We start from the raw sequence: 14,116 nt of genomic DNA, 5'->3' as shown, positions 1-14,116 counted from the left end.
CCCCATTTTCCCCCTACCCACCACCCCAGAATAGCAGTCCCACAGGATATCCCCTCCTCCAATCTGCTCTCTCCCATATTTTCTCCCATATCCTTTTGACTTTTCCAGTAGGGCATGGTGGATCTCTATGCCCCAGTGCTTGTATATCTTATTTCACAATTACATGTAAAATAGTATTAATAATAGTATATATATATATATATATATATATATATATATATTTGAATTTTTGATTTTAAAACTTTGTATTCCAGATTTATTCCCTTCCTCCCTTGTCAACCACCCTTGCTGGGAAGATAAGCACTTCAGTACAGGTTGTACATGTGTAGCTAATGCAAAATATTAACATAGTAGATATATTGTAAAGGACTGACTATATTTCCCTCCCTCCTATCCCACCTCCCACTTGTTCTATTCTCTACTTTGATCCCATCCCTTTTCAAAAGTGGGTGCTTCCAATTTCCCTCCCCCCCAGCCTGCTCCCCCTTCCATCATCCCCCCTCTCATCCCCTTCCCCCCTACTCTCCTGGAGGGTGAGATACCCTATTTAGTGTATATTTCATTCCCTCCCCAAGCCAGATTCAATGGGAATAAGGTTGACCCATTCCCTTTTGCCTTCCTATTCTTCCCCTCCATTGTAAACATTTTCCCTTGCCTCTTCTGTATAAGATAGTTTACCCCATTCTGTCTCTCCCCATCTCCTCTCATTATATTCCTCTCTCACGTCTTAATTTTACCTTTTAAGTATCATCCCTTCCTGTGAAATTGGTCCTGTGCCCTCTGTCTATGTATACCTACACACATATATACACACGTTCACATATGTGAATATACCCTCATATATATATATATATATATATTTCTATTCCCTTCAATTATTTTCATACTGAGAAAAGTTTCATCAGTCACAATTATTGTTTTTCCATGTAGGAATGTTAATAGTTCAACTTTGATTAGTTCCTTATGATTTCTTTTCCCTGTTTACCTTCTCATGCTTCTCTTGCTTCTTGTATCTGAATGTCACATTTTCTATTCAACTCTGCTTTTTTCATCCAGAATGCTTGAAAGTCCTTTATTCTACCGAATTACCATATTTTTCCCTGAAACATGATACTCAGTTTTGCTGGGTAGGTGATTCTTGGTTTTAGTCCCAGCTCCTTTGCCCTCTGGAATATCATATTCCAAGCCCTTCGATCCCTCATTGTAGAAGCTGCCAGATCCTGGATTATCCTGATTGTGTTTCTACAATGTTCAAATTGTTTCTTCCTGGCTGCTTGTAATATTTTCTCCTTAATCTGAGAATTCCGGAACCTGGCTATAATATTCCTAGGAGTTTTCTTTTTGGGATCTTTTTCAGGAGGTGAACGGTGGATTCTTTCAACCTCTATTTTGCCCTTTGGTTCTAAAACATCAGGGCAGTTTTCTTTGAGAACTTCCTAGAGGATGATTTCTAGGTTCTTACTTTGATCATGGCTTTCAGGTAGTCCAGTAATTTTAAAGTTCTCTCTCCTGGATCTGTTTTCCAGGTCAGTTGTTTTTCCCATGAGATATTTCACATTGCCTTCTATTCTTTCATTTGTTTGGATCTGTTTAACAGCATCTTGATTTCTCATAAAGTCATTAGCTTCCATTTGCTCTAATCTAATTCTGAAGCAATGATTCTCCTCAGTGAGCTTTTGAGATTCTTTTATCATCTGGCAAATTCGGCTTTTTAAGGCATTGTTCTCCTCAGTGCCTTTTTGAGCCTCTTTTGCCATTTGAGTTAGTCTGTTTTTTAAGTTGTTATTTTCCTCAGTCAAGCTGTTGACTCTAATTTCATAATTTTCTTGCATCATTCTCATTTCTCTTCCCAATTTTTCCTCCACTTCTCTTATCTGCTTCTTAAGGTCCTCTATGCCTGTAACCAGCTCGTATTTTCCTTTGAAGCTTTTGGTGCAGGAGTTCTGACTTCACTGTCTTCCTCCTGTTCCATGCTTTGCTCCTTTTTGTCCCCAAAATAGGAGTTTAATGTTGGAATATTCGGTCTGCTTTGTTTCCTTTGCCTGGTCATGTCGCTCCTCAGTCACTTGACCTCTGGGCTTTTTGCCACAGTAGGACTTTGCCACCAGACAGGGCAGCTTTCGTCCCAAATGCTGGCATTTTCTCAGCTGCTGGAGGTATTAGGTGGGTGCCCTCTCTGAGGTCTCCACATGCTCTGCCAAGCTGGACACACACCCCAGGACCTCCACCCTAGATTGCAATCCAGATCCAATCAGGTTAAAGTAAGAGGGATTACCCCTCCGACTGGTCGCTTAGTCCCCCTACACTTTGCAGGCCAGGAGCTGAAGCTGCCATGTGGCGCTGGCTGACTGTGCCAGTGTCTCAGAGGCTTCTTGCCTCAAGGGTAAAAGCCAGGCACTTCCACTTACTGGGTCCCAAAGTCCAGACTGCACTGACCTCTCACCTTGTCCTTCGCATCTATGTGTTGATAAATCTGGAAACAGCCACAGCTGCTGCTGATCTGGAGTCCCTCCAGCTGGGGGCTGGTCATGTCCACCCTGGGGCTAAAGCCTTGGCATGGGGCTGGGCTCGGCTCCCAGAGTGCTGCGATGGCTGCTCTCTGCCAGCCTTTTTGGCTGTCCTCAGCGGGAGGTTAGCTTCTCTGTGTCATTTTGTGGGTTCTGCAGCTCCAAAGTTTGTTTAGAGTCCCCCTTTTACATGGATTGGGGAAGGGGGAAGCCAGAGCCCGGGGGAGGTCCTGCTTCTACTCTGCCATCTTCTAATTATTATCTTAATGTTCCTCAAATCTACCTCTCTAGCTCTGGTAACCTCTCTGCTGACCTCAATTCTTTCATCTCTAGTTGCCTGTTGAACATCTGAACCTGGATGTCCTGTAGACATCAGAAATGCAGCACATCGAGGATAACACTAGCTTTCTTTTCCCCCAAACCCTCCCCCTTCTTAACTTACCTGCTCCCTGTCCTGGGCACCACCACTCTCCCAGTATTCCAGGTTTACAACCTTAGTGTCCTGCACTCCTTTCTCTGTCTCACCTCCCATATCTAATCAGTGGCAAAGGCCTGTTGATTTCACCTTTGTCACATCTCTTGAATATGCCCCTTCCCATCTTCTGACATTGCTTCCACCCTGGTTTGGGCCCCTATCACTTCGTGAATGCACCATTGCAATAGACTGCTCCCTAGTCTTCCTGCCACGAGTTTTCTCCACTTATTCCATTCCCCACAGAGCTGTCAGAGTGATCTTCCTAAAGTACATATCTGACCATGTCACTCCCCTCCTCAATAAACTCCAGTGGCTCCCTGTCACTTCTAGAGTCAAATATAAAACCTTTTGTTTGGCATTCCAAGCCTTTTATCCCCACTGCCACCCCATCCACCTCACCTTTCCAGTCTTTTTTACACATGCCCCAGTCTTTTTACACCATGCCCCTTCCTTTGTCACATACTCTGTGATCCAGTGACACTGGCCTCCTTGCTGTTCTTCCTACAAGATGCTTCAGCTCCAAATTTTGGTCATTTTAGTGGCTTTCTCCCTATACCTGAAATGCGCTTTCCACCGTTCTCTACCTTCTGGCTTCCTTTGGGTTTCATCTAAAATCCTGCCTTCTGCAGAGAGCCTTTCCTGATATCCCTTAATTCTAAATCATCTCTCTATGGGTGATTTCCAATTTATCCTGCACATAGCTTATTTGTACATAGTGCTTACAGGTTGACTTCCCCCTCGTACTGTGGTCCCCGCGAACAGGGACTGCCTTTGGCCTTTCTTTGTATTCTCAGGGCTTAACAGAGTGCCTAGCACATAGTAGGTGCTTAATAAATATTTATTGACTGATTCTGTATCTGAATAGTATATTTTGATGGTATTGCAGTTGGCTCTCCTGTCTTATGCCAATTTATCTTCTCGGGAAATAGGAAACTAATGAAAATTTATTTGACTGGAAAGTAGTCATTTGTTAACATTGTAATTTCCTCTTGAATCTGTAGTTTTAACTTCATTATCATGCTCCTTGATTGGATAAGATAGATAAAGCATTACCAAATGCCAATTATGTGCCAGTTACTGTGTTAAGTCCTGGAATTACCAGTATGAGAAATCAATACAGTACCTGTCCTCAAGGAGTTTCCTTCTTCCTTCCTCCCTCCTTCCTTTCTTATCTCCCTCCATTCCTTTTTGCCTTCTTTCTTCCCTCTATTACTTCTTTGATTCCTTCCTTCCCACCTCCCTTCCTCCCTTTCTGTCTATTCCCCTTACCAGCTGCATTACCCTTTCTCGCTCTCTCCTCCTGCTTTCCAATTTCTCTTTATGTGTTGTCTTCTGTAATTAGAGAGGGTAGAGATCATCTTGCTTGGTTGGATTTATGTCCTTTTCATCTCACATGGTGCCAGGCACATGGTAAGCGTTTATAAATGCTGTCTGTCCATCTGGCTGTCTAACAATCCTTCCTTCCTTCCTTCCTTCCTTCCTTCCTTCCTTCCTTCCTTCCTTCCTTCCTTCCTTCCTTGCTTCCTTGCTTCCTTGCTTCCTTCCTTCCTTCCTTCCGTCCTTCCTTCCTTTCTCTCTTTCTTTCTTTTTCTTTCTTCCTTTCTTCCTTCTTTTCTTTCTTTCTTTCTCTCTTTCTCTCTCCCTCCCTCCTTCCTTCCCTCTCTTCCTTCCTTCCTTCCTTCCTTCCTTCCTTCCTTCCTTCCTTCCTTCCTTCCTTCCTTCCTTCCTTCCTTCCTTCCTTCCTTCCTTCCTCCTTCCCTTCTTCCTTCCTCTTATCCCTATGCAGGAATTCCTTTTACAGTCCCCCTCAATAACTGTTTTTTTTTTTAAAACAATTGGGGTTAAGTAACTTGCTCAAGGTTACACGGCCAGGTGTTTCTGGGTGGGTGCTAAGTGTCTGAGCCTGGATTCGATCCCCAGGTCATCCTGACACTGGGGCCGGTGCTCTTACTCGCTGTGCTACCTGGCCACCCCCAACAACTGTTTCTTGAAGAACTCTAATATATAACTACCTTCACAGATAATCTTGATTATCACAAACCTTTCCTTAGATCAAGCCCGTATCTATCTTATTGTGAAGTGCTGAACTTGTATCTATAGAAGTCAGTGGAGATTGTGAGGCTGAATAGATATTGACCCCAGCACTGGCTCCAGATCCTTTCCCTGTCCCTTTTCCAGTAGTTCAGTAAAACTGACAATAAGCACATCTCACACGTAGAGAGCATTGCTTGTCCTCCCCACCTCCTCCCTTTATCAAAAAGAGGCAGATGCTTCCTCATCTTCTTTCTCCAGGGAAGACCGGTCATGATAATTACTTAACCGTGGGCTTCACTTTACTGTTCTTTTCATTTACCCCACTGGAGTCATTGTGCATACTGTGGAACTTGTTATTGCCAAAGTCTTCAATATGTGTGGCTCGTGTACTTTATCTCACAAAAGTGTAGTGAAGGCTATGTGGCTACATGCCTTAGTGGACAATACAGTGAGGCTACCTTTGTGTAAAATAAATTAGCACAGTAAGGCCTAAAATAATTTACTCCCCAGCTTTGTTGGTTTTAGGGTTTTGTCTTGCCTTGTTTCGTGATTGCCTATTTGTCAGTGGCATTCAAAACATCTATGACCAGTGCGTCATACATATCTCCTTGTGAGCTTCCCCTCCTTTTAACCTACTTGTAATATTTATGTGAAGGAATGCTCTCCTACACCACGTGAAGAATTTGTGATAGACAGTCTGGGCTGCTGGAGGGAGGGTACAGATTCCTTTTACCACTGAAGAAAAGGCTAATGGTACCACAGACTTAATACCAGGCTGTCCTTTAATGTTTGACTTTGCAGAGAGCTCCAGACATGAATAACTTTTAAAATACCTTTTAATATCAAAGCAAGATGAGAAATCTTTCTAGAATTTTTGTGTCTTGTGAATTTTTGAATTTTCTCATAATATTGCTTTTTCATATTCTGAAAAACACCCCAGTTCACAAATGTGTTCCCTGTACATAACACCTGTCTCCCATCTCTGTATCTTTTTTTTAATTTGTTTTTTTGGCTTTTTGGAGGGGGGAAGGCAAGATCATTGGGGTTAAATGACTTGCCCAAGGTCACACAGCTAGTAAGTGTTAAGTGTCTTAGTCCAGATTTGAACGCGGGTCCTCCTGACTCCAGGGCTGGTGCTCTATTCATTGCGCCACCTATCTGGCCCCCTCTCTGTGTCTTTTTACTGGCTCTCCCGCCATGCCTGGAACGTTCTTCTCTCTCCCCCTTTGCTTCTGACCCTGGGCATCCTTTAAGATGTAGTTAAAATCCTTAACTTCTGCAGGAGGCCTTTCTGACTCCCACCCAAACCCCAACACATAACATCAGCATCTTTCCTCTGAGATTCTTGTTGTAGAGTCATTTTAGTCATGTCCAATGCTGCATGATCCTGTTTGGGATTTTCTTGGCAAAGATATTGGAGGAGTTTACCATTTTCTTCTCTGGCTCATTTTACAGATGAGGAAACTGAGGCAAACAGGGTTAAATGACTTGCTTAGGGTCACACAGGTAGTAAGTGTCTGAGGCTGGATTTGAACACAGGTCCTCTTGACTCCAAGGCCAGCACTCTATTGCCTGTGCTCCCTAGCTGTCCATTCTCTGAGGTCACCTTCCACTTATTCTGTGTATACCTAGTCATTTACATGTTGTCTCATCCGTCAGAATGTAAGCTTCTTGAGGACAGGGATTATGTTTTTGTCTTTCTTTGTATCTTTAGAGTTTAACATGGTACCTGGTACATACTAAGGGCTTAATAAATTGTTACTCATTGACTAACTGGCTGTGTTTGATCAGGGTGAACTCTTCATTTGTCCAATCTGTCCTCAGGTAAAAACTGAATAGGTCTAAAAAGAACTTGTAGTGAAAATATGAGATGACACATAGGAAGGCTTGAGAAGGCTGGTGGTAAAGCATTCCTCCTTCTTGGCAGATGGCTAGGTGGTGGACTACTGGCACAGCACAAGACAACATTTGCAGATGTGGCCAATATATTGGCTTGTTTGGGTTAATTGTAACTCCTTGTTACAGAACAGGGTTCTGGAGGGACCATATTTTAATGTGACAAATTTAAAAAAAAATTAAAGTATCAATAAATTTAGTTTTGAATACAAACCAGTCATTAAAAATTGTTTCTGCATTTATTTACCTTTTGTAATTAGGCAAAGGCAGAATATTTTTTGAGAGATCTAGAATTTTCCAGTCAATAGAAGTTTTGTTTGATGGAATTCTCTAGGATTAGCACACATAATAACAGTTAGGCCATCTTTGTTTAAGCCTAAAGGGGCTCAATTCATTGACACTTGCCAGGACAGAAAGTAACATGAGTCATAAAATACGCAGGTGCTGTAAGCACTGAACAATTGTTCAGGGCATAACAACTGTGTTCAGAAATGAGTTCCATGAAACCATGCACAAAATTCTTAGGTGCCATTATCTGCTGACTTTTTCATCAGCTGTATCTAGTCCTATCTTTCTGAAGTTCCAAAAAGCCAGTTTGCCAAAATCTGCATATTTGAGTCAGACATTCTTCAGGCAATGTATTTTTTATGTACCATACATTCTCAAAGTCTTAGGGCAGTTTTAAGCTGTTAAACTATATAAGTTATTCAAGCTTAAGGCAGCACTAAGAGTTGTGGGACATGTTGTATAATGATGCCACTGAGCTTCAGCTACAAAAACAGTACTATGTGAATGGATCCCTGACTTCCAAACATTAACAAAAAATATCAACAAATAGCCCGAGAGGCTCTACCATGGGGGAGGGGAGTGCAATAGCTTTGAGTGTCTCAAATCATGAGAGTTAGCAGTAGCCCATATTTACCTTAGGTAAATACCTTTAAAAGTCTTTACAAACAAGCAGTGTACAGGTTCTCATACTCCTGAAGCAAGTCTGTGGTTTGTAGCTTCTTAGCTGTGTTGTTTGGGCAAGGTGGATAGAGTGCCTGGCATAGAGTCAGGAAGATATCTTCCTGGATTTAAATCCAGCTTTAGATGCTTACTAGCTGTGTGACCCTGGACAAATCACTTAACCCTGTTTGCCTCAGTTTCCTCATTTGTAAAATGAGCTGGAGAAGGAAATGGGAAACCATTCTGGTATCTTTGCCAAGAAAATCTCAAATGGGATCACTAAAAGTCAGACTGAAACGACTGAACAACAAAAACTATATTGTCTTTCTAGGAGCTTCTCTCAGACAGGGGCTGTTTTATTTCAGAGCCTCAGAACTGCCTCAAGCTTCTTTTCTCACACAAATATCCTTTCCCCCATTCTATCAGGTTTTAATTTTGTACAGCTCTCCTTTCTTTCTGAGATTACTTGTATGTCCCATCTCCTGGATTTGTTTATGGTTTTGATATTTCCTGACAGATGTAAGACACTTTAGAAATAGAATTTTAGGTTCAAGAGTCTTATTGTAAGGGTGAGGCTTAACTGTTATGATTGATTAAAAATTGTGCTTTGCTGCTAGACAGTCTAACAGTTAGGTCTTATAATATGATGCTTTGGTGTGATTTACATATTGTGACCTTGCAAATCATTTGAAAAAAAAATGTTTTTTTTCTTAGGTATGAAAGATTACAGAAAACATGCTCCATAGCCCTGGTTGGCAAATACACCAAACTTAGTGACTGCTATGCATCAGTATTTAAAGCCTTGGAACACTCTGCATTGGCGATTAATCACAAATTAGATTTAATGGTAAGACTTGACCCGTTTTTCTATAATATTTCAATTATATATTTTTTCAGAATTTATCTATTTATTTTTTGTTTTCAACATTCATTTCCACAAGATTTTGAGTTCTATATTTTCTCCCATCTCTTTCCTATACCACACGATGGCAAGCATACTGATTATCCTTCCCCCCCAGTCTGCCCTCACATATATCCCCCCTTATCCCTCCCCTTCTCCCTTACTTTCTTGTAGGGCAAGATTAATTTCTATCCCCCATTGCCTGTATATCTTATTTCCCAGTTGCATGTAACAACAATTTTTTAACATTTATTTTTAAAAGTTTGAATTCCAGATTATCTCCCTTCTTCCCTCCTCACCCACCCCCACTGGGAAGACAAGCAATTTGAATAGGTTATACATGTCTAGTTATGCAAAACATTTGTGAAGAACTAGCTATATTTCCCTCCATTCTGTCCCACTCACCATTTATTCTATTTTCTCCTTTGACCCTGTCCCTTTTCAAAAGTGTTTGCTTCTAACTACCCTCTCCCCCAGTCTGCCTTCCCTTCTGTCATCTTCCCCTCTATCCCCTCCCCCCCTACTTTCCTGTAGGGTAAGATACCAATTGAGTGTGTATGTTATTCCCTCCTTAAGCCATATTCGGTGAGAGTAAGGTTGACTCATTCCCTTTCACCTCTTGCCTTTTTTTTTTTTTTAAGCAATCAGGGTTAAGTAACTTGCTCAAGGTTACACAGCCAGTTATTTCTGGGTGTGGTGCTGAGTGTCTGAGCCCGCGATTCGATCACCAGGTCATCTCAACACTGGAGCCGGTGCTCTTACTCACTGAGCCCACCTGGCCGCCCCTAAGCAATTGGGGTTAAGTAACTTGCTCAAGTTTACATGGCCAGGTGTTTCTGGGTGGGTGCTAAGTGTTTGAGCTCGGGATTCGATCTCCAGGTCATCCCAACACTGGAGCCGGTGCTCTTACTCGCTGTGCTACCTGGCCGCCCCACCTCTTGCCTTTTTTATGTGAGATAATTTACCCTATTCTATCTCTCCCTTTCTCCTCCCAATATATTCTTCTCTCACCTTTTAATCTTATTTTTTAGATAACATCCCTTCCTATTCAACTTGCCCTGTGCCCTCGTCTATGTACATATGTACACATTTTTATATACATGCATATGCACACACATACATCTACCTATGTATACATATAATATCACAATTATTAAGTGTTCATACTTAAACTAAATTGAAATATGCTTTATAGAATTAAGCTGTGCATGCACCTATGAGTGCAAATTTAGAACTATTTTTTGGATGCAGTAGAATTGATAGTAGGTATTTAAAAAAATTTTGAATGAACAAAACAATCAATAAAAAAGTGCTGTTTACCTCAAAATTGCTAAAGTAGAATGTAACTATTATTAATAGTTATAAACTACTCTTGAAATTCTTGCATCTCTCTGTATTTTTTTTTTGCTTTTTTTTGGAAGGCAATTGGGGTTAAGTGACTTGCCCAAGGTCACATGGCTAGGTTTTTGTATTAAGTGTCTGAGGCCGAATTTGAACTGAGGTCCTTCTGACTCCAGGGCTGGTGCTCTATTCACTGTGCCACCTAGCTGCCCCCTCTTGCATCTATATTATAAGGCATAATTTTATCATATATTTTGTCTCTTGTCATCTTTTGTTTATTTTTTATGAGTTTTTAGAAGTAGCATTCCAACTTAAAGACACATTTGAAAATAAATTCTCACATGCAATCCCTGCAGAAGGATAACTCAATAACTGCTTTTCATTTGGACATTGGGAAAGTCCATCATGGCCAAAGTCCATCATAAGGAGTTTTAAGAGAGCCTGAATATGAAAAAAAATCAGTATAATAACTCACCTTTCTACAATGCTTACTGTGTGTCAGGCACTGTGTTAAGTGCTTTAGAATTGTTTTCTCATTTAATCCTCATGGCAACCCTGGCAGGTAGATGGTATTATTATCCCCATTTTATTGAGGAGGAAACTGTGGCAAACAGAAGTTATCTTGCCCAAGGTCACATAGCTAGTAAGTGTCTGAACAAAGGGGAAGAAAATGAAAGAGTATAGGCATCCAAGAAACTAGACGGATCCCTTCATATGTTGTGATCTATGTGTATATAAACACGCATGCCTGTACATATGTACATGTGAATACACATACATATGCATGCACAATTCAGTTTGCATGTGCATGTTTTCCACATACCACACAATACACATATACACGCATACATATGTACACACATATGTAATACATATATACCCAATGTACCAAATGGCAAGTGCAGGTAAAATATTTTAACATTTGATCAAACCTCCAGAATTACTTATTTTGAATTTTATGGAGTTCAGATTCTCTCGCTGCATACATTTACGTGTGTAGTGGTTTGTATTTTGTTCCCGACAGCAGGTTTTAGGGCTTGAACCACTTTCTTATCTCTCTTTGCTGATCACCATTTGCATTTATGGGAAATTGTGATGTGATGGAAAGAAAAATGACGTGGAAGTCAGGAAAACGAGTTTAATTCTGGCCATGACACTAATCAGTTGTGTTAATTGGGTCTTAGTTTCCTCTTCTGCAGAAAAGAAGGAATTTGAACTTTGATCCTCTCTAAGGCCTCTTGCAACTTTACCCATCCTAATTCTAATTCCATCCCAAATTGTCAACCTCTACCATCCCATGCCTTTACTCTGTAAAAATTGAAGCCCATTTAAGATTATATTCCAAAAAAGATACAAAACCTGTGCTTTTGTTAGAGAGTAAAACCTCCGTGAATAGGTTAGACTGGTACTGGAGATAAATGGGATTTTATCTAATAGAATTCATTACACCTGGATCTGGTCTTTTCAATGGAATATGATACTGCTTGCTATGTATTAATTAAGATGAGACTCATTTTTAAATTTGAAAAGTGAGACTGTGATAATGTTTTATAGAGGAATTACCCCAGGACTACTTTATGTATTAGAATCTCTTGAAAGATTCATGTGCAGTTTTTTTAGAATCTTTTGGATGTCATTTGGTGGTATTTGAAGTTCGCGTTTTCCAGTATCCTCCTTTTTTGGATAGAGGATGAGTTATGTTGGCTGTCTCCTTCTGTGAGACCTTTCCTGATTTTCCACTCTCCCAATACTCCTTCTCCTCCTCCCCCCCCCCCAGACCTCCCAGTTACTACTGCTTCCTTCCCCGAAATTGCCTTGGACTTCTTCTGTACCCACTTGTATACTCTTTGTTGTCTCTGCACAGAATGTAAGTTCCTTTAGGGTGGGGAGTGTCTCGTTTTTGTCTTTGTCTGCCTACTATGATGCCCGACACCTAGCTTGTTGGTTTTCTTCTCAGTATGTAGATTCTACAGATCTTGAACAGTCTTCTGAGGTTGAAAACCCTGTGAGATTCCACGAAGCCTGGCAGAAGCTGTGCAAAGCCAAGTGAGTGCCCGCGACACTGCGTACAGTAGATACTTGAGAGTGTCACTTCTGACTCTAGACCCGTCAGATACTCCTTGTGTGGTTTTTGTGTATTTTCAAAATTTATTTTTAAAAAATATACTTAAGGGGGCAGCTAGGTGGTGCCGTGAATAGAGCACCGGCCCCGGAGTCAGGAGGACCTGGGTTCAAATCCGGACTCAGACACTTGACACACTTCCTAGCCGTGTGACCTTGCACAAGTGCCCTCTAAATATATATATATATACTTAAGGTCACTAAATCCTACCTGTAAAAATGATGAGAATTGGTTGGTGGAAGAGAGAGGGGGAGGACTAAGTAATATGTGGACTTCAGAACTGTATTGTAGAATTATACATTGAAAGCTTTTGGAGGGGGTATATTTTGTTTTTGTATCGGTGGGTGATCAGAATATTTGATATCTGAAGTTAAGCTACAAGATGGTTTAAGGACACTTGTTTCGTTTTTAGCTTATGTTTTATAGTGTACTCTTTCATTGACCATATGACTGAGCATTCTCACATTTTAGCTTGGGGACCATCTAGATAGAACTATTGTATAGCACTGCATGTCATTTCCAAACACTCCATGTATCAATCCACTGGAACGTTGAGGTCTTTGGTAGCCATTGATCTTCTCAGATGCGTTAGCTGATTTCAACTTAGCTTAATAGCTCTTGGCTTCATTTTATAATGCCTTTTGTGGGGAACAGGGAATAATCTTTTTGGAACAGAATCTGAAACAATTTATTTTTTCTTGAATTAACAAGATTTATTTTTTCTTGAATTAAATTCTCTCAATTATTATGCAGTTCAAATGCCAAATGGGAACAAAAAAAAAAAGACCAGAAAATATTCATGAATTTTGTGTTATACCAAATGATATCACATAGTGGTTCAAATTCTCTTCATCCTTGGGAAAATTTCAGGAAGAGAAGTTGTGACGGCCAATTCACAAATAATTATTGGATTGTTGAACTGACATCAGATCATATACCTACTTCAGGCAAAGTAACCTAGCTGCCAACGTCTTTCAGTACATGAGTAAAATTGAAATGAAGCCATTGCTGCAGTTCCTAAGTGGTGGTGACTACCTAATGTTAAAAAAGAATTAGAATTATGCAGGTCTGTGCTTTTGTTTTTAAAACCTAATTCACTTTAAAAATTCAGGTATATCTAACGTCCTTATTCTTAATGTTTGACTTGTCGTTTGCTAGAAATGGTGATGTTTGATAATGAAAGGAGTGACGGACGCTTACCTTGAACCTTCTTGTCGTTGTTCACAGTGGGATCCTAGTGCCAGGAGGCTTTGGCTACAGGGGCACAGAGGGAAAACTCCGGGCAATTTCTTGGGCAAGAACAAAGAAAATCCCTTTTCTGGGTAAGACTCAACTCATACGATTAACGATAAACGATAGGATGACATGATTTATCTCATTGTAGAGAAGTAGTAGGGTCGGAATGTAACCTTTATCTGGGCTTGATAATATCACACATTTCAGTTCGAAGATGAGGGGTGGGGAGAACAGTCCCGTTTACCTGGTTGTGGTAAGCGAGGATACGCTTTTTTAGCTTTATGCTGTAGAAGCATAATGTTATAATGGAAAAAAGACTGGATTTAGAGTGTGAGGGATAACTTGCAGTGAAGTTTCCCCATTCTGAACATCCTCTATACATTCTTAATACTTCCTTATACTTTGTAACTAAGTTCAGTATCGTTTCCCATATATATGTAGGTCATTGTGTATTTCAGGGTAATGTAAGAGCTATTGAAGGGGGTGGCCAGGTGGCTCAGTGAGTAAGAGCACCGGCCCCAGAGTCGGGATGACCTGGGATCAAATCTGGGCTCAGATATTTAGCACCACACCCAGAAACACCTGGCTGTGTAACCTTGAGCAAGTTACTTAACCCCAATTGCTTTAAAAAAAAAAAGAGCTATTGAGTATTAATA

General features: G+C 40.7%; 1 protein-coding gene across 4 annotated transcripts in view; it reads left to right on the top strand.

Annotated features, from left to right (window-relative positions):
* CTPS2 (CTP synthase 2) overlaps nt 1–14,116 on the top strand; it is a 149,022-nt gene that overhangs the window by 50,308 nt on the left and 84,598 nt on the right. For all 4 annotated transcript variants that reach the window (XM_069100689.1, XM_069100688.1, XM_069100690.1 and 1 more), the window contains exons 9-11: nt 8,575–8,707; nt 12,060–12,148; nt 13,452–13,546. In XM_069100689.1, the coding sequence (XP_068956790.1) occupies nt 8,575–8,707; nt 12,060–12,148; nt 13,452–13,546 (317 nt within the window). The remainder of the gene's footprint in view (nt 1–8,574; nt 8,708–12,059; nt 12,149–13,451; nt 13,547–14,116) is intronic.

The sequence above is a fragment of the Petaurus breviceps genome, unplaced genomic scaffold (assembly GCF_028583685.1).
Source record: "Petaurus breviceps papuanus isolate PSGF00001 unplaced genomic scaffold, PetGlider_PUasm1.0 419, whole genome shotgun sequence".
NCBI classification, from domain to species: Eukaryota; Metazoa; Chordata; class Mammalia; order Diprotodontia; family Petauridae; genus Petaurus; species Petaurus breviceps.
This window is presented reverse-complemented; position numbering and strand designations above follow the sequence as displayed.